The sequence below is a fragment of the Anopheles moucheti genome, chromosome 3 (genome assembly GCF_943734755.1).
Source record: "Anopheles moucheti chromosome 3, idAnoMoucSN_F20_07, whole genome shotgun sequence".
Taxonomy (NCBI): domain Eukaryota; kingdom Metazoa; phylum Arthropoda; class Insecta; order Diptera; family Culicidae; genus Anopheles; species Anopheles moucheti.
The window spans coordinates 3,035,362-3,056,709 of NC_069141.1; the positions used below are offsets into that span (position 1 = coordinate 3,035,362).

The 21,348-nt window shown below is 44.0% G+C and overlaps 1 protein-coding gene across 1 annotated transcript; it reads right to left on the bottom strand.

Moving 5' to 3' along the window:
- Positions 1 to 7,582: 7,582 nt before the first annotated feature.
- LOC128303544 (uncharacterized) lies at positions 7,583 to 21,178 on the bottom strand. The gene is made up of 7 exons (XM_053040527.1): positions 21,118 to 21,178; positions 11,666 to 11,967; positions 10,326 to 10,937; positions 9,794 to 10,259; positions 8,606 to 9,726; positions 8,387 to 8,529; positions 7,583 to 8,321 (listed from the first exon to the last, which is right to left on the bottom strand). Exons 1-7 carry the CDS (start codon positions 21,176 to 21,178, stop codon positions 7,583 to 7,585), a joined length of 3,444 nt encoding a protein of 1,147 aa, XP_052896487.1.
- Between the last annotated feature and the right edge of the window lie 170 nt (positions 21,179 to 21,348).

Below are 21,348 nucleotides of genomic sequence, written 5' to 3' on the forward strand. Positions count from 1 at the left end.
ATAGGATTTTAGGACCAACAAGGGATACAAGATGTTCAGAATTTTGTTTCACTTGGTTTTTCACAGCACTCCGTTTCACGGGAGAGTACGGATTAATCACCATAGCTTTATTTTGAATGCACACGATTTTTCGGAAAATTAAACAATATTGACACAAATTGCGTTTATAAACTCGCTTTAGGATCGTGCGTAGAGCGCAATCGTGCTATCAGAGAGTTTAAACCGATTAATCTTTTTACAGAACGATTAATCAAAGGTTAATCCGATTGATCTTTTTGACAGAACGATAGTTTTAAGAATAATATTAATTGTGGCTAGACGTTCGGTCCCTAGTTTAATAGTTTGCCCATAGTGATAGACGTTCGGTCATTAGTTTGATATTGCCCATAGTGAAGACCCATAAAAATAATATAAATATATATAAATAACATTATAAATATAATATATATAAATAAATATATAAAAATACAATTCAATATTCCAGATATCTTGCCCTCAAATTCCAAGAGATGGAGGAGAAGATGAAACAGCAACGTGCCAAGGGTGCCAAACAGGGTTCGATCGAGATACCGAATGCCGTACCGGAGAACGATGAAGTCAACGGCATCACGCTAGAAGACAACGATGAACGGTACAATCAAAATCAACCGTATCCGATCAAGTACACTACTACGGAAGCGGTACCAGAGCGAGCCTCGGTGACACTAGCCCATCCAAAGCCAGTCGAATCGATGCCATCCGTTCCATCCTCATCAGTTCCAATTACGCTCGACGACATCGATGCGGAACTGCAGCGAGGCAGTAATAAGGCCGGTGGAATGATTGAGCCTTCTGGTACAAGCAGCAACAGTACTGTTGGTTCACCTCCAATGGCAAGCATGTCCGGTAAAGACGAGGACGATGGACGGCCACCCGCATCCTCTATGTACCGTACCTCTTCCGTTCTAACTACCACCACCCTTATCATTGCCACCGAGGAACCTCAGATCGATCCGTTTCGTGCCGGAGAGATGATGATCGAGCCGGAAGAACGGGAAGAGGACGACGAGTACGCGAATGTGTTGAACACGGAGCATCCGGCAAGTGTTTCACCGCTGCCACACAATATACTTCCAACGGCGGCACCGATATTGAGCAAGATTCGGCGAATTGAGGTTAAAAACGATGGCACCAGTGGGCATCTCATAAGGAACCTAAATTACGATCGAAGAAAAAGGTGAATGGTGTAAGGGAGGGAACGATCGATGTTGATTTATGATCAATACTCACACGAAACTAAATAAACATTTGTACAATATGTAGTTAATATAAATTAAACTACACTGTGTATGCTTTTACTCTTTCATAAAGCCTGCTTCTCGTCGCGTCATTACGGCTGATAGGACATTTCTGCAGCATTGTGTGTGTTTTTTTAAGGCTCCTTCGCCAATCCCCCGTGTTTGTCACTTCAATAATAGGAAGATTAATGGGTACCAGAACTATAATCGGATCGATTAATCCGATTATTCTTGTTCACAGAAAGTTTAATCAAAGATTAATTGTGGGAATAATATTAATCGAGGCTAAACGTTCGTTCAAACTAAACAAACTTAACTACACTCAAAACGAGCACGATCGCTTGCGTAAGTGAGATAGATACTATCTTCATCCTGCTTCATCTCTCTTGAACTCCCCGTCTGCTGATACGAAATCCCATACAAAGCAGACGTTTCCCCATCTCTGACACCAAGAGAGCATGTATTAGCACGAGGTAACATGTAGATAACATGCGTGCATATTATCATGGGCCATCACTATGGGCTCACCGAACTCTTTACCGAACATTTAGACACGATTAATATTATTCTCAAAATTGGTCTTTGATTAAACTTTCTGTCAAAACGATTAATCGGATTAATCTTTCTCACAGATAGATAACGGATTAATCTTTCTCACAGATCGATTAGGACCGTGGTACTTATTAATCTTTTGTTTACATTCGACCATAGGGATAAATTTTATTAGCGGTGTGTAAATTTCGGACAAAATACTGTGATAATCCGAAATTTATGAAGAAGAATGTGTTCATTCAATTTTTAGCAATAGAAAACAACAACACCGCACGAAATTACTCCAAGTTGATAAGTATGTGCGTGCTATAAACGATAGGATTTTAGGACCAACAAGGGATACAAGATGTTCAGAATTTTGTTTCACTTGGTTTTTCACAGCACTCCGTTTCACGGGAGAGTACGGATTAATCACCATAGCTTTATTTTGAATGCACACGATTTTTCGGAAAATTAAACAATATTGACACAAATTGCGTTTATAAACTCGCTTTAGGATCGTGCGTAGAGCGCAATCGTGCTATCAGAGAGTTTAAACCGATTAATCTTTTTACAGAACGATTAATCAAAGGTTAATCCGATTGATCTTTTTGACAGAACGATAGTTTTAAGAATAATATTAATTGTGGCTAGACGTTCGGTCCCTAGTTTAATAGTTTGCCCATAGTGATAGACGTTCGGTCATTAGTTTGATATTGCCCATAGTGAAGACCCATGTACCAAAAAATGCACGCTGGTGAGACATACATGTTACCTCCAGCTAATACATGCTCTCTTGGTGTCAGAGATCGGAAAACGGCTGCTTTGTATGGGATTTCGCAAGCTGAATTCGCAGAGTCCGTGGTTTCGTCGCTCGTTTTTGTACTCATACATACACACGCTCGAATCAAAACAAACAACACATAAAGCAAGTACGAGTTTTGTTCACGGCAGTGGTTCTGCTTTTTCAATAAGAAACGATTTGTATTATAAACTATGATATGATTTTCCTACTAGTAAGCTTTAAGAAGTTTTCCTAAAGCATGGTATTAAAAGTTGATCTACAAGATCGACAATATACACGCTGTATGATGGTGAAACACACGCCTAACCTGATGGCTTGAAGTACACCTGCGGTGTCCCGGATACAAAAGATTAATACGCGAGTTTTTGATAACTATATCCACCTAAATAATATTGTGATATTCATTGCGCAAAACGAAAACTCAAATTGAGCATGTTTCATCATGCATAATTGACTTCTACCGTTTAAATACTTTCATATGCTTACCACAAAGCTTCTTTCTGAGAAAACAGATTTTTTAACACTGAGAACACTTTTGCGTTGAAACTTGGCATCTTTTTATTAAGCAACAATATTCGACATTTACGAAGGGCCAAAGTACGCCGTCATACCCCGGGAACGGGATCAGTACGAACAGGTTCCACAGACCTTCTCCCGAAAACACTCACTCCGAATAACATTGATAACTCCATCCGGACGTTGGTGAAGATTCTGAACAATCTGACAGCGAACGGTCACCACCGTCCGGCGGAAGAACGACCGGAGTTAGTGGAGCCGGTTTACGAGCACACGAACTACACGACCGTTGAGCCGGAAACGTACGTCGATACGGACAAGTACCGTGCGGGGCCACCGATGTTGATCAACAAGATTGTATCACCAGGGCCAAACACTGGCAAACCCGGCATTGACTATCCGGCCCTTGCAGAGATACCTGAAACAAGCTTCAAGTGCAAGGATCAACGGTACAAGGGATTCTTCGGTGATCCGGAAACAAACTGTCAGGTGTGGCACTATTGCGATCTTAACGATGGCAAAGCATCCTTCCTGTGTCCGAATGGGACCATCTTCAGTCAGGTTTGTGATACTGATAGATTTTGATTTGCTGGTCTCTACATCTTGACCTAATGCTGTTTCCGTTTGTATGGTTTAGGTTGCTCTGACGTGTGATTGGTGGTTCAATGTGAAATGCTCCACTACTGCGCAACTGTACGTTCTGAATGAACGGCTATACAAGTACATTCTACCTTTCACACCCAAGTTCCCCGAAGATTACAGTGGGCCACTGGTTGATAAGTACGCTTAAAACATTACCTCACTTTGTTAGCAACCTCCTATAAAAATACAATTCAATATTCCAGATATCTTGCCCTCAAATTCCAAGAGATGGAGGAGAAGATGAAACAGCAACGTGCCAAGGGTGCCAAACAGGGTTCGATCGAGATACCGAATGCCGTACCGGAGAACGATGAAGTCAACGGCATCACGCTAGAAGACAACGATGAACGGTACAATCAAAATCAACCGTATCCGATCAAGTACACTACTACGGAAGCGGTACCAGAGCGAGCCTCGGTGACACTAGCCCATCCAAAGCCAGTCGAATCGATGCCATCCGTTCCATCCTCATCAGTTCCAATTACGCTCGACGACATCGATGCGGAACTGCAGCGAGGCAGTAATAAGGCCGGTGGAATGATTGAGCCTTCTGGTACAAGCAGCAACAGTACTGTTGGTTCACCTCCAATGGCAAGCATGTCCGGTAAAGACGAGGACGATGGACGGCCACCCGCATCCTCTATGTACCGTACCTCTTCCGTTCTAACTACCACCACCCTTATCATTGCCACCGAGGAACCTCAGATCGATCCGTTTCGTGCCGGAGAGATGATGATCGAGCCGGAAGAACGGGAAGAGGACGACGAGTACGCGAATGTGTTGAACACGGAGCATCCGGCAAGTGTTTCACCGCTGCCACACAATATACTTCCAACGGCGGCACCGATATTGAGCAAGATTCGGCGAATTGAGGTTAAAAACGATGGCACCAGTGGGCATCTCATAAGGAACCTAAATTACGATCGAAGAAAAAGGTGAATGGTGTAAGGGAGGGAACGATCGATGTTGATTTATGATCAATACTCACACGAAACTAAATAAACATTTGTACAATATGTAGTTAATATAAATTAAACTACACTGTGTATGCTTTTACTCTTTCATAAAGCCTGCTTCTCGTCGCGTCATTACGGCTGATTGGACATTTCTGCAGCATTGTGTGTGTTTTTTTAAGGCTCCTTCGCCAATCCCCCGTGTTTGTCACTTCAATAATAGGAAGATTAATGGGTACCAGAACTATAATCGGATCGATTAATCCGATTATTCTTGTTCACAGAAAGTTTAATCAAAGATTAATTGTGGGAATAATATTAATCGAGGCTAAACGTTCGTTCAAACTAAACAAACTTAACTACACTCAAAACGAGCACGATCGCTTGCGTAAGTGAGATAGATACTATCTTCATCCTGCTTCATCTCTCTTGAACTCCCCGTCTGCTGATACGAAATCCCATACAAAGCAGACGTTTCCCCATCTCTGACACCAAGAGAGCATGTATTAGCACGAGGTAACATGTAGATAACATGCGTGCATATTATCATGGGCCATCACTATGGGCTCACCGAACTCTTTACCGAACATTTAGACACGATTAATATTATTCTCAAAATTGGTCTTTGATTAAACTTTCTGTCAAAACGATTAATCGGATTAATCTTTCTCACAGATAGATAACGGATTAATCTTTCTCACAGATCGATTAGGACCGTGGTACTTATTAATCTTTTGTTTACATTCGACCATAGGGATAAATTTTATTAGCGGTGTGTAAATTTCGGACAAAATACTGTGATAATCCGAAATTTATGAAGAAGAATGTGTTCATTCAATTTTTAGCAATAGAAAACAACAACACCGCACGAAATTACTCCAAGTTGATAAGTATGTGCGTGCTATAAACGATAGGATTTTAGGACCAACAAGGGATACAAGATGTTCAGAATTTTGTTTCACTTGGTTTTTCACAGCACTCCGTTTCACGGGAGAGTACGGATTAATCACCATAGCTTTATTTTGAATGCACACGATTTTTCGGAAAATTAAACAATATTGACACAAATTGCGTTTATAAACTCGCTTTAGGATCGTGCGTAGAGCGCAATCGTGCTATCAGAGAGTTTAAACCGATTAATCTTTTTACAGAAGGGTTAATCAAAGGTTAATCCGATTGATCTTTTTGACAGAACGATAGTTTTAAGAATAATATTAATTGTGGCTAGACCTTCGGTCACTAGTTTGATAGTTTGCCCATAGTGATAGACGTTCGGTCATGAGTTTGACATTGCCCATAGTGATGACTCATGTACCAAAAAATGCACGCTGGTGAGACATACATGTTACCTCCAGCTAATACATGCTCTCTTGGTGTCAGAGATCGGAAAACGGCTGCTTTGTATGGGATTTCGCAAGCTGAATTCGCAGAGTCCGTGGTTTCGTCGCTCGTTTTTGTACTCATACATACACACGCTCGAATCAAAACAAACAACACATAAAGCAAGTACGAGTTTTGTTCACGGCAGTGGTTTTGCATTTTCAATAAGAAACGATTTGTATTATAAACTATGATATGATTGATATGATTTTCCTACTAATAAGCTTTAAGAAGTTTTCCTAAAGCATGGTATTAAAAGTTGATCTACAAGATCGACAATATATACGCTGTATGATGGTGAAACACACGCCTATCCTGATGGCCTGAAGTACACCTGCGGTGTCCCGGATACAAAAGATTAATATGCGAGTTTTCGATAACTATATCCACCTAAATAATATTGTGATATTCATTGCGCAAAACGAAAACTCAAAATGAGCATGTTTCATCATGCATAATTGACTTCTACCGTTTAAATACTTTCATATGCTTACCACAAAGCTTCTTTCTGAGAAAACAGATTTTTTAACACTGAGAACACTTTTGCGTTGAAACTTGGCATCTTTTTATTAAGCAACAATATTCGACATTTACGAACGGCCAAAGTACGCCGTCATACCCCGGGAACGGGATCCGTACGAACAGGTTCCACAGACCTTCTCCCGAAAACACTCACTCCGAATAACATTGATAACTCCATCCGGACGTTGGTGAAGATTCTGAACAATCTGACAGCGAACGGTCACCACCGTCCGGAGGAAGAACGACCGGAGTTAGTGGAGCCGGTTTACGAGCACACGAACTACACGACCGTTGAGCCGGAAACGTACCACGATATGGACAAGTACCGTGCGGGGCCACCGATGTTGATCAACAAGATTGTATCACCAGAGCCAAACACTGGCAAACCCGGCATTGACTATCCGGCCTTTGCATAGATCCTTGTAACGAGCGTGAAGTGCAAGGATCAACGGTACAAGGGATTCTTCGGTGATCCGGGATGTGATTTCGTATCAGCAGACGGGGAGTTCAAGAGAGATGAAGCAGGATGAAGATAGTATCTATCTCACTTACGCAAGCGATCGTGCTCGTTTTGAGTGTAGTTAAGTTTGTTTAGTTTGAACGAACGTTTAGCCTCGATTAATATTATTCCCACAATTAATCTTTGATTAAACTTTCTGTGAACAAGAATAATCGGATTAATCGATCCGATTATAGTTCTGGTACCCATTAATCTTCCTATTATTGACGTGACAAACACGGGGGATTGGCGAAGGAGCCTTAAAAAAACACACACACAATGCTGCAGAAATGTCCAATCAGCCATAAGGACGCGACGAGAAGCAGGCTTTATGAAAGAGTAAAAGCATACACAGTGTAGTTTAATTTATATTAACTACATATTGTACAAATGTTTATTTAGTTTCGTGTGAGTATTGATCATAAATCAACATCGATCGTTCCCTCCCTTACACCATTCACCTTTTTCTTCTTCGATCGTAATTTAGGTTCCTTATGAGATGCCCACTGGTGCCATCGTTTTTAACCTCAATTCGGCGAATCTTGCTCAATATCGGTGCCGCCGTTGGAAGTATATTGTGTGGCAGCGGTGAAACACTTGCCGGATGCTCCGTGTTCAACACATTCGCGTACTCGTCGTCCTCTTCCCGTCCTTCCGGCTCGATCATCATCTCTCCGGCACGAAACGGATCGATCTGAGGTTCCTCGGTGGCAATGATAAGGGTGGTGGTAGTTGGAACGGAAGAGGTACGGTACATAGAAGATGCGGGTGGCCGTCCATCGTCCTCGTCTTCACGGGACATGCCTGCCATTGGAGGTGAATCCACGGTACTGCTGCTGCTTGCACCAGAAGGCTCAATCATTCCACCGGCCTTATTACTGCCTCGCTGCAGTTCCGCATCGATGTCTTCGAGCGTAATTGGAACTGATGAGGATGGAACGGATGGCATCGATTCGACTGGCTTTGGATGGGCTAGTGTCACCGAGGCTCGCTCGGGTACCGCTTCCGTAGTAGTGTACTTGATCGGATACGGTTGATTTTGATTGTACCGTTCATCGTTGTCTTCTAGCGTGTTGCCGTTGACTTCATCGTTCTCCGGTACGGCATTCGGTATCTCGATCGAACCCTGTTTGGCACCCTTGGCACGTTGCTGTTTCATCTTCTCCTCCATCTCTTGGAATTTGAGGGCAAGATATCTGGAATATTGAATCGTATTTTTATAGGAGGTTGCTAACAAAGTGAGGTAATGTTTTAAGCGTACTTATCAACCAGTGGCCCACTGTAATCTTCGGGGAACTTGGGTGTGAAGGGTAGAATGTACTTGTACAGCCGTTCATTCAGAACGTACAGTTGCGCAGTAGTGGAGCATTTCACATTGAACCACCAATCACACGTCAGAGCAACCTAAAACATACAAACGGAAACAGCATTAGGTCAAGATGTAGAGACCAGCAAATCAAAATCTATCGGTATCACAAACCTGACTGAAGATGGTCCCATTCGGACACAGGAAGGATGCTTTGCCACCGTTAAGATCGCAATAGTGCCACACCTGACAGTTTGTTTCCGGATCACCGAAGAATCCCTTGTACCGTTGATCCTTGCACTTGAAGCTTGTTTCAGGTATCTCTGCAAGGGCCGGATAGTCAATGCCGGGTTTGCCAGTGTTTGGCCCTGGTGATACAATCTTGTTGATCAACATCGGTGGCCCCGCACGGTACTTGTCCGTATCGACGTACGTTTCCGGCTCAACGGTCGTGTAGTTCGTGTGCTCGTAAACCGGCTCCACTAACTCCGGTCGTTCTTCCGCCGGACGGTGGTGACCGTTCGCTTTCAGATTGTTCAGAATCTTCACCAACGTCCGGATGGAGTTATCAATGTTATCCGGTGTGAGTGTTTTCGGGAGAAGGTTACTATCTTGCAGATTCTTCAGCAAATCAGACAACGACCCGGTTGATGCGCCGTGTGGTAAGCCTAATGCTTGTTCCGTAACTGGAGCTAGCGGAATGGGTCTCGGCTTGTGTTGACTTGGGTGACGCATCGACTGTGGATAGAATCGTTGTCGGTTGGCGTACTCTGTGCGATTGTTTCGAGGAGCCTTCGCCGCTTGATGGTGATAAACAGGGTACAAAGGTGTTTCATGTATCGGAGGTGATACCGTAGTGATAGGAGACCCAGTAGAATACGTTACAGGTCTTGAAGTAGTGGTGGAATACGTTGCCACTGACTGTGGAGCATGCGCATATGGGTATGATGGCTCTGGCATTACGTTGTGAAGTTTGATCGGCACTTTGTACACCTTATAGTTTGGCCCGATAAAGTACTGTCCGGTGAGGACGGGACTCTTTCCACCCGCATCCGGCACTACTACCTTCTGCGGCGTGTGCTGTGGTAAAATCGTTTCCGTCAAATGCTGTCGTGGAGGTGGCAACGATGGATGCTTGATGGGTGCCGGCACATGATCTTGAACCTTGTACAACTGCTGGCCGATTGTGTAATAGGCACCAGACGGATGTTCTGGCTGTGTTTCGCTGGCGTGATTGTGTGGTTCGACAGAAATTCGTACCGGTACCACTGCTGGTATCCGTGGCCTTGAGTAACCTATAACCGGAACCAATAATAGTATATCATCTTCAAAGTAATATATCAAGAGTTTAACCCAACTTACCACTGTGATTGGAGTGCTGCTTGCGGCCTTCACTGGGCTTTTCTTTATAATACACCTGGTACGGTACCGGGGTAGGTGTAGACACTGAAATCCTTGGTTTTTCGTAGTAATATTTAGGAACAGTTTTCACTACTAGGTATGGCGAAGACACAGCTTCACCGTGGGCACGATTATCCTGAACTGGAGCACCATGATCGTACGAAGAATAAATGGCTACTGCCGGTTGTTCGGTAACTGTGTTCTTAAGGTATGATGTAGGGGAAACTCCAGCTGTAGCACGTCCTCCTTCCTGTTGATACTGAGCATTCACTGTGTGTGAGTTAGATCCATTGTTACTACTACTGCTTCCGCTATTACTACTGCTACTACTTCCACTGGTCATGGGTGTGAAAGGTCCCGGTATGGTGTTCGATGGCAGAAACGGATTAATGATCTTCTTCTTGTACGTGACCGGAACTGCTTGGTACTGGAATAGAAATCTGGTGTTAGTCTCGGTGCTCACCGACCATAATTCCTGTTCCCCCTCACTCACCAGTGCTGGTTTACGCGATGGTGGTAGCTCACTGGCCACCGTTGGAAGAAAGTATTTACCACCACCGGACGGTAAATCACTTCCACCTTCGTCCTCAATCACATGCTTCGTGTGCACCTCAATGCCGTACAGCTTTTGTGGTAAAACGGCAGCAAACCGCTGCGGAACCTGTTCGTACGGATCCCGTTCCCGGGGTATGACGGCGTACTTTGGCCGTTCGTAAATGTCACTACCGCTGGGGCCGTTGTGGTTGTCACTGTGATCGTCTGATGAGGCTGTATTAAGCACCGAATAGGAAGTCGGTGACCCAAGGGACGTTCCTCCAACGGACACCACTTTCACGGGGGTTTGCTGTTGTTGCTGCTGGTGTCTGTGATTGTACTCGTAGGTGAACGGATTAATATTGACCGATGGTAGCGACTTAAGGCCGGTGGATGAAATCAACTTTGTATTGTAGTACGGCTTGCGGTGCTGCACTAGCGGTCGCTGCAGATCGTACGTAAACGTTTCTTCTTGCTGTCGGTACGATTGCTGTTGCTGCTGTTTCGCGTGCTTCGGAGCGTAATAATTTTGCCGAATGTCTGCCGCGGGCTCTTGTCTGACAGGAACATTCTAAACAAAAAGTAAGTGTGCAAATAAAAAGAAATATAGTACGCACAAACTTAACACAAAAACTACTGTGCCAGCCAAAACAAGAACACAAAAACTCATGAGCACGATCGCTTGCGTAAGTGTGATAGATAGTATGCTTCATCTCTCATGAACTCCCCGTCTGCTGATACGAAATCCCATACAAACCAGCCGTTTCCCGATCTCTGACATCAAGAGAGTATGTTTTCAGCATCAGCAGGAGCGCATATTAACATGCGTGCATATTATCATGGGCCATCACTATGCGCAAACGATCAAACTCATGACCGAATAAAATTAATCCCCATGGTCGAATGTGGTCGTAGAGTGATTATTCTCATCTCTAGTTAACAGCGTAGGAGGAAAGGTAACACAAAACAGCATCCAGCACAATATCGAAAGCGTGAAGCCATGATCTGAACTAGATTCTTGTGCCGATCGCGTGAATCGATACAGTGACCGGGCATGTCATTGTCCGGCAAAACTCGTTACATAAACGGCAACAGAAAAAAAGCCTTTGCTACATTTATTCTATCAAAATAATGTACGTTCGCGCCGTTTCCCTTTCCTAATAGCGTCGCGTCGGTACCTAGGCAGCGAATTGGTGAAGGGATTGACCAGATCGGTGGCCGACAGAACGACGTTTTGGAGGCGCAGGCGCAGCTGTGTACCTTAATCCTAGCAATCTGCATACATAAGGCAATACTCACGATCGGCCTATAATTATAGACCTGGTTGAACGACGGCTGATAGTCCGCATTATCGGTTTCCCCGGTTGGTGATGGCGCAGCCGTCGACGTTACGTAGTACTGCATGTAAGGAATCAGTCTCCGGTGGCGTTCGATGGCAGACACGCCGGATGAGCTGTTGTGTGGTGTGGAGCCCACCGCTAACAAAGGATCAACTCCGCCGGCCAGATGAGTGTCCCGCTGGGTCGCGGCATCCTTTGTGTGGTGAGTTGGACCCGGCCCGTGTCTTATCATCGTTCCTTCTAATCCGATGATGCACATCGCTACGGTAAGCAATTGGGGGTAAAAATAAGAAACCGAAAGGGAAAGAGATCATTATGATTGGTGTTGATTTTTTTAATTCCAGGTCACAAAGCTGCACATAAATTAAAAAGACAAATAGAAATCGCCTTCGTGCGGGTCACCAACCAAACACAAACCAAACCGTGTGTGATCGGTTGGAGATGCCGTATCGAGCTCGCTAATGTGGAAAACATGTGGAAAAGTTTGAAATTATGTTGTGTGGTTCCGTTTCGGTACAGCGTGTGCGTTGTGTGTTTGTGTGTCCCCACAACGGACTTCACGGTAAGTTCCATCTGGCCAACCATGACCGGCCGATTTGGTCACGCTCGTTTTCAACACATTAATTTTTGCGCACCGGCACACTCATATACAAAGGGGAGAATGGGGGAAATGGGAAAGATGGTAAGATCATCACCCGCATCGCCATCTCATCGATTGGTAGACCGATATTTGGCCGACGGCCGTGAGATGCCGCACCAAGGCTTTTCGGCCAATGGCGTCGATGAAAAACGGTGACACCGTTACTCAATCAACAATCTCGCACGCATTCTCGCGTTCCCGCCGCGTACGTAAGGCGTGTGTTTGGTGTCGCTGTTTGCGCGACTTCTTGGATAATGGATTACGGAGGTGCCTTCGTGTTTTCCCCACACTCATACACTCTATGCGGCGTGTGTTGATGTTTTTTTTAGAAAATTTTCTTGTGACCTTTGGTTTTATTTAGGCTGTAAATTATTAATTCCGTGAGGTGTTTGAGGCAAACTAAATCAATTACAAGCGTTGGAAGTGGTGCATGGCAAGCAACGCGGGGTTGGGTTTGTGTGGATGTTTCTAATTATGAAATCGAAAATTTGTGTCATTCATTCGGCGGTTCGAGGATCGATTGAAGATCATCGATTTCCTTTTATACCCGATGGGGCCGAAGAGGTTTGGCTGCCCCGCCAGCTAATCTGCCGGAAAGTGGTGCCCCCATTTGCAATCAAAAAAAAAACTACCATCTCCTCAGTTCTGCCAATTGGCAAACGTTTAAGCGGACAATTCGCCACAACCAGGTGCAAAGGTGTAAAAGTGCGAAGGAGAAACGACCGAAAATTGGTAGGCAATTTTCGGTTTGGCAGAATGCATCAAAGTCGTTCGCGTTAGGTGTAATTTTTTTTTTGGTGGAGGTAAGGAATTTATAACGCGTAGGTCGTTGTTGCTGCTTCATCTGCAAATTCTTCGCGTTTCTGCCATTTCTGGCGACCATTTGTTTTTTGGTGATGGTGGGATAGAAGGGTGGTTTCGTGGCGGTTCACCAACACAACCCGCCGCCGTATGGCGAACCCATAAATGGTCAGCTAGCAATTGCAATTTAAGTGGTTTAGTGCTCTAGAAAATTAAATCTGTTCGCTCTGAACGGATTATTAGCGCTGACCCGTTCACGGTGTACATTGTGTGCGACGTCGTCAGCCCCATCGGTGACGGGTCAATCAGCTACTCCGGTACACGGTGCAGGGCCAAAGGAGTAGTAAAAAAATAGAATGCAACCAGTTGAGCACTCCCTTCCGGGGGTTGAAATTGTACTCCGGGTGGGGTAGTTGGCGTGGGTGCCAAACAACCCCACCCAACAATGGTAGCTCAGCACTCGGGGTGATGGTGAAGGATTTTCTCACCCGTTGTTGTTTTGTTCCGAGTTCTTTGCTTGGTACGATCTCGCTAGTCCCTTACTAATCTCCGCTCTCGTGTGCTAGTCACAAACAAAGGGAAACTTCGTGCCTCCGGTGACCTTGCGTTCTGGAGCGTTTACCACCGTGGCGGATTCTGTTTGATTTTTGATCCCGTTTTGCCAGTTTTGTTACGGCATTCCCACGACGGCACGCTTTTCTATTCGCTTGTGGAACGCGCCGGAGATCCATGATCGTAGATCTTCAAGATCACGACCGGCACCACATAATAAAATCATTATTTGAAGTGCGCCTGGCGGTGCACCTTTAATCGATCAACCAATTAACTTGTTTGAATGCATATTCAATTGAGAAAAGCCGGATACGCTTTTCTTCCGATGACGCAGGGCAGCGGAGCGGAGCGTGAAGCAAAATGGAAAGGTTATGCAGATTAGAGTTTCACATAATTGAGTTGGCTTTTTTCAGTTTTAAATTTGCTCCATGAAAAACACAGGTGTCCTCACTTGAATTCTAGACATTGTTGACATTTTCCATGAAAACGTTTTCCGCATGAATTTTCATACGCTGGGATATAATGGGTTAGTAGAATGTCGAATTGATGAAAACATCTTAATTTAGTCCTCCTTTAAGATTTTGTACTTGAATACTTCTCGATATACACATCGATATCTTTGAAAAAAAAAAAAACCATTCAAAACCTATTCTCCTAATACTAACCACGCAACAGCATCTTATTTTACGTCAAAGTAATGTTCTCATTTTCCTTCGTATTTTCGAATATTTAGTTTTATTTTATATTGAAGTTATTCCATCAGCAAGTAGTTTAAAATAAGACAAAAGTTTATCGTCTTGGTAAACTACTCGAGCCGCGCAGTGTAATAGCAACAATGGGTGTCAACGAGTTATGACGAAATGAAGCATTAATATTTTTTTTGCCGCTTCACAAGCACACCAATATGGCTTAGCATTAGCGCCCTATTATAACACCCAATTACACATCGATAATTGAACCCTTCGTCACCGTATGATTCAATTTGGATGTATCTGCAAATGAGCAATTCGATCCTGCTCACTATTAAAACCCTTCTCACTCGCTTCTTTCTCACACGCATCTCACGCACAGCTGATCGGAAAGCTTCAAACCGGGCCCACGCCACACTCGTACGCTGTTTCGCTTCTTCGCATCTCTCTTGAACCGCTCGCGACTGACCTTGCGATCGGTCAGTGCGGTGTGCTGGTGGAAAAATAAACGGCACTATCAACAGACAAGGGCACTTGGTGCAATCACACGCCGTGGCTATGGCACTGACGGTTGGTGGGGACGAGGAAAAACTGGGTCACAAGCAGTACACGTCGCTCCCGGTTCACAGCAATCAACTCGGCGGACAAAACACAAACAATTTAACGAGAAAAACGCAACCCCGATCGAAACGGGCAGGTGGAAAAACGGGAGTTTTTGGCGGTTCTACTCCCAGCTTCCTGGCGGCACATCATTGTCAATCCAATGTCCCAATGTCAATAGCTCGGAATAATTTGTAGCGCGATGGAAGGTATTGGAAAAAACCGGGATTAAACCGGCTGCTGTGTACTGTGAGCCGCGTTGGTGAAAAGAAAGATTAAGAAAATCAAACTTTCCCTTTTTTGTTGTTGATGGACATTTACATTTGACACTCAAACCTGATCGGATGATTGACTTAGAGAAACGTATGGGCAAACAAAAGCGTCAAGAATACAAATTGGCTTGCAGCGAAGTTACGCCCAAAACGGTTTGCAACCGAGAGACGCGAAGAAGAGGGAAAACAGCGCCAATACAGCAAGCGACGTTTCATGCGAACGTCATCAGCATTGTGTGAGACACATTGTCGCTCTACTTTCCCTCCGGTCTTGCACACACGACCGTTTTGTGTGCCCCGTAGTGGCCACACATTTTGTGATCACAGTCCCGTGGATCATTTCTTTCTTGCTCTCCACCCTGAAAAGGGCGAAGAGGGAAGAAAACCTTCAGGGGGCAAGGGAGGGGGGGGGGGGGGGGATCGACGACAGAAAACAAAAAAACGATCAAACCAGTTTTTCGTCGAATGCGGAACTAACCATTTTTTCTCTCCAACCTCCCCATTTCTTTAATGTGTCGGACTTTATCGGGCGAAGGCCTTTTTCGCAGTTTGCACCCGGAGGGAGAATGGCTTTCCGGAGAAAGTCAACACTATTGTGGCCGGTAAAACTCTTATAATTACTAAGACACAATTTATATTGACCTAAAGAATGAATGCCACGGCACGCGCGCTGCTTGGTCGAATAAGAGGACGAAAACAGTCATCCCGTATGCAAAAATTCCCCGATTGAGCGATTAGAAAACGACCACAGTAGAAGAGTCTATGTGGTAGGAGGGAAGAGTAATTACCGCTTTACAAATCTCCAACGCACCAAAAAAAACAGCCAAATTTAACGGGCCGAGAACGGGGAATATCTTATTTCCGCATAAATAATATCGAACCGCGGCGTGGGGTACCATATTTATGTCCGAGGAAATCCGACATAAAACCCCACGGGGGATGATCCTTCCTGTTGGCGTTAACACCTCTGTCGATCATTTAAGGGTAGCCAGTAGGGAAGCAAAATATTGTTTTGCTGCCTGTTTTTTTTCTTAAATTTTTCTCTCTATGTGTGTCGGTTTATTTTTTGCGATCTTATCTTTATTAGCGATTTTCTGGTTTTGGGTGGTTTATTTTCCCGGTTCTTCTCGTTTTCTGCTTGTTTCGTTAAGCCTTTCCCGTGCTTCGTGTACCAGATCCGGACCTTTCTTCATTTCCTTTTGCATTTTTTTGGTCTTCGTTGTAGGATTGTCTTCTGTTTGTTTTATATTTTTGCGATTTTTAATGCTTTGGTATGCAAACTAGCCGTGTGGTTACTGATCTTGATTATCGGTGTATCGTATTGCTTGTAAAAAGGTAAGATCATTGGTGGATTGGAGAGTTTATCAAAGTCAAAAAAGTGTAATTCCTTATTATAAAGGTTCTTTTTCTTGAGTTTAATTCTAGAGACGTATATTAACGATTTAATACGTCAGAGTTTTCCAAACTACGGCCCATGAGTGACACGCGATCCTCTGGAGCCTCCAGACTTAGCGAACCTCCTAGAACGTATGACCCTTACCTATTTAATCAAAATTGTACTATTATCTAAACGTTTATCTAATAATTATTGTTTTAGTTAATCAAACGAAAAGGTATTAATATATATGATATATGTGAATATGTGATAAATGGCCCTCAAGTTTCTGAGTAATTGGTCTCCAGCTATGGTAGCATCAACCAAAGCGACCCGCAAGCTCAAAAGTTTGGAGAACCTTGTACTAGATCATATCTGTCATATAACGACGCAATTATTTTTTAGACTAATTTTCAATCCCGTAGCAACTGAATGTGTTCATCGAAGCTTCGACTTCGTGGCTCCAATATGTATGGCATACAAAAGACTTAAATGCTTATAAGCGACGAAACTCTAATTCAACATAATCGAAGTAATCTTGTCGTCTTTTGCGAACCTAACAGTTATCGGACGTTGTTTCTTTTCAATTGTATTGAAAGCTTCAAGCCCTATTGATGAAATTTTGTCCCAAAATGCCAAATAGAATATCAAATTCGGTGTTAAAATTAGAACACCGCCTGAGTTGATGGAAACAGACACAACTGAAATTTTATAACTATACTTTTAGAACTCTTGAATATGCGTAGTTAAAATTCTTCAAAGTCAGTTTGGAGAACAATATGTTATGAAAAACTCCATTATATTATTTACACGATCTAAAATTTCACTATTAAAACGGTTCGATGGCGAACTACCAAGCCACTGTGGAAATTTCATCTGATTTGCTAAAACAATTTCCACAACTTTGGCAAGATGTACAAGGGGGGCCGTTGGACCTCAGACCGTTAGCTCTGACCATAAACATCTCATGAATAATTAAAATAATCAACGTTCATCTAAGATTGCACTATGACAGACATCCAACACAAAGAAACAAGGGCCTAAATGGAAAATGTGTATGAAATCGATGCTTTTTTGTTGGTATATAGTTTTGCATTTTCTTTTTTTCCTAATTTTCAACGGATGCTCGGATATATTGTTTCATTTATGCAGTACAGATTGATTTAGGGGACGTATGCCTGACTTGTGCTACGGTGTCCACAAAATACATTGTTATTATGGTTTTTTATCCGCTCTATGATAGATGAGCGAAAAACAAGCTGAGGTTTATATTGAAATATTCTAAAGTGCTGTTTCCTCAACTGAACTCCCAATAGTGATCTACTTGTAATCTTCCAAAATTGCGCAATCACTAGCCATACGCTTTAAACCAATTAAGGAAGTAAGTAAATAATAGTGCAATGCATTTAAATTCACTCAAAAAATGCTCACTTTCACAACCGTCTATTAACAGCGCCCTGCTGTTGCTGTTATCACACACACACACACACATCCCAATGAAAGCAAACGGCTCAGTCGAGTGAGATGCACCAATTTAATTGTCATTTTCACCCCAAACAGTGGCCTTCGACGCAAAAACGGCAGATCACGCCCCACTAACGGAAATAGTCCAAAAAATGCCTGCTCGCCAACGCAATTGCATTGTGCCTCGCGTTGTTGAATGTTCGAACCTATCCACACTATCAGCGCCCATTATCTCAATGCAATGCAGACGCCCGGCAGGTTATCCCGGCATTTCCTCATTATCTCACATCCAAAAATATGCGGTTTGCGTTTTGTGCTTCCCCAGCACACACTCTCTTACGTGACACACGACGAACGGCACGAGATGGGGGATGCCCAGATGGGATGTTTTCGTACAGTTTACCGAGGCTACCATCTCCATCGGCCATTTTCTTCGAACCGTGTGTTTGCATTCACATGCAACAATCTCACCCGTACCCGGCATACACACATGCTGGTTGTGTGTAGATCGGTTGATGTTGAAGAGTCGTAGGTGCCCTCCACTCTCCCGTTCCATGGCACGCACTTCGAACTTTTCCGCGATTCCAAGACCGTTGGTGGTGCATGTCGCATACTGCTTCACTCTGCTACCCCTAATCGCACGGCGGTAGAAGCAATAGGGGCGGCAAGAGAGACGTGAGATGTTTGTCTTTTTCCTCATTGTAGCACCCCCGACTTGTCCGCGGTAGCATGGTGCCTGGAGGGAACCCTCGCCAGAGACCAATATTGCAAGGCTCGTTATTTCACACTCCAATTTTTTTTTCGGTTTCGTTTCGAATTCAGCGTACCATACGGAGCCGCAGGCTTATGTTTCGCGCAGGTAACCTAACCGTGGCAGACGGGCGGACCGATTGGTGGTGGAGCCGGAGAGACCGGGCACGATGCAAAACAGAGTGTATGAGATAGTTTTGTTTTTTCTTCATCGGCTTTTATGTGTGCTGTGTTTGTTTCACTGTTTGTTATTTCTTCAGCCCGTTATGCCCGCGGTACTAAAGCTACATGCTGCCGTTGTGCATCTAGGTGCTATGATGCTCGGTTGTGTTCCGTGACGCGCGCGCGTCCGGGTTTTCCGATCTGTGTGATCGGGGTGTTCAGTAGGAGGCAGAGGCTCGCAAGCGAACGGAGGCGGGAGAGAGAGAGAGAGTGAGAGCGAGCGAGAATGGTGTTTGCGTTAGCATTACACGTTGCGTTACATTCACCAGCAACAGAAGCATAAGCACCCGCACCGAAATCACCTGATGGCTGACATTTAGAGGAATTTCGAGTCGATCGTGAACGATCCGAAGGTGCTCACGCCGCTGCACATTCTCTTGATTTATGGCTTTCTTTTCACTGGCACTTCGTGATGAATGTGTGCTGTTGCATTATGTTTCGAAGCAATGGGTCAGTGTGCATGATTACTTTGTTCTAGTTCCTGTGCTGGGACGTTAATCAGAGCGTCTAAAGCTATGTTTTTCTTTACGGATACATAAGATACCGATGTGTTCATCAGAATGTGTGTTGTTGTGGAATAATTGGGTTAAAACACCTGCAAGACCTCACGAGTTGAGTTACACCGATCGTCCGTAGTAGTAGTCTCATCATAAGTCTCACTTCGCAAGTCAAGAACGGAATTCTCCTTAAGATATTTGAGGTTGTGGAATAAGTGCGTCAATACGTCTTCTAGAGTTGAATTAAAGTGTATGCGATAGTAGGCTATGTTAAATTTCACTTCGTACGTCAAAATCAGTTTGATAAGAACGGAATGATCTTCGAGGTATTTGAGGTTATGGAATAAGTGAATACACCTTCAAGACCTAAACAATATATCGTACTCCAATATCAATTTGGGAAGCGCTTGAATACATCTTCCAGAGCGCAAGATTTGAATTACGCAGCATCCACAGTAGATCATGTTAAATCTCACCTGGTACGGGTCTGTTTGAGGAAAACGGAATTCTCATAGAGGTATTTTTAGGAAGTAATCTTTAAGGAATATTTACGTTAATTTATAAAAAAAAACCCGATGATTTCGACAGAAATGAACAATTCTAACATCCTGAGTACCACATTAACCCATTGTATACGAGTTCTTGTTTAGTATCTTGAATTTTCGATCGCTGGCATTCGCCCTTTTGCTATATCCAGGGCTTCAATTACCAATAATTGATTCTGATTCGTAATGTGGTTTTTGATTCGCTACTTTTTAATATGCTGCTCTGGATCTAAAACCTAGTTCCCATATCTATCTCAACCTAAGGTCTTAATATCCGACATCTGGGTGCGGCGTTTAAGAACACGAGTGCCAAAAGTACCCATCAATGCCCAGTTACAAATATAAACTAGATGAATGTCGTAGTCGAAGTGTTGAGCGTAATAGGAAAAATCGGTAATTATGTACTTTCGTTGAATAATTTTCTTCCCTGAAGGTTCTTTCCTCCACGCACTATTATTACAGCACAGATGCAAAAATTAACAACAAATAAGGATGTAGTTATAGTGCTAAACGAGCCCTTCCTTTAGTAAAACTCTCAGCACGCTGCGAATATAATGGGAGGAAGTGTGTTTAAAGACCTCGCAAAGGGAAGCGAGAAAGACCCTCCCCACGTTTGCTAGACCTAATGGTAATGACAAACTATTTTCAATTCAGTACGGCCACCACCAAGCATGAACGATCACTTGTAACAACAAAAAAAGAAATAGAAGCAAGAAGCAAACTCCAACCCCATGCCAATGCCCATTCACTGTACGACGGAGGCAGCCTGTGGTAGCAGTTTCCCTTCGAAAAATTTAAATGCAGCTCACTGCAAAGCAGGAACTCCAATGCATTTTATTACGACACTGGCTCTGGCAACATGACACTCGCCAGGGCACACATACACACACACACACACACACACACACACACACACACACATGGTCTGCCGGTCGCTTGCAATTTGTCCGCCAAAGCAAAACCGCAAAACCCCGAACGCATAACCCGGGTGTGTTGGCGCCTACCTGTGACCATGAATAGTGGCAGCGTTCGTTGCCTCAGCCATCGTTGATGTCTTGCGTTCATCTTGCTTAGAACGGTGCGTATCTCTTGCGTACGCTCGCACTAGAACCGGAACTGGAGCACAGACGCACGGTTCCGAGTCGGTTACGTCCACACGACGCGACCGCTGTGATGCTGTTACTCACGCGCGGTGTGGCGGTTTCTTGAGGTCTCGACGAGTTTTCGCTTTTAGG

Coding starts and splice junctions, on each gene's coding strand:
- LOC128303544 (XM_053040527.1), bottom strand. CDS start 21,178: ATGAACGCAAGACATCAACGATGGCTGAGGCAACGAACGCTGCCACTA. Junction 9,727..9,793: donor GCAGCACTCCAATCACAGTG/GTAAGTTGGGTT, acceptor TTCCGGTTATAG/GTTACTCAAGGCCACGGATA. Junction 8,530..8,605: donor ATGGGACCATCTTCAGTCAG/GTTTGTGATACC, acceptor TGTATGTTTTAG/GTTGCTCTGACGTGTGATTG.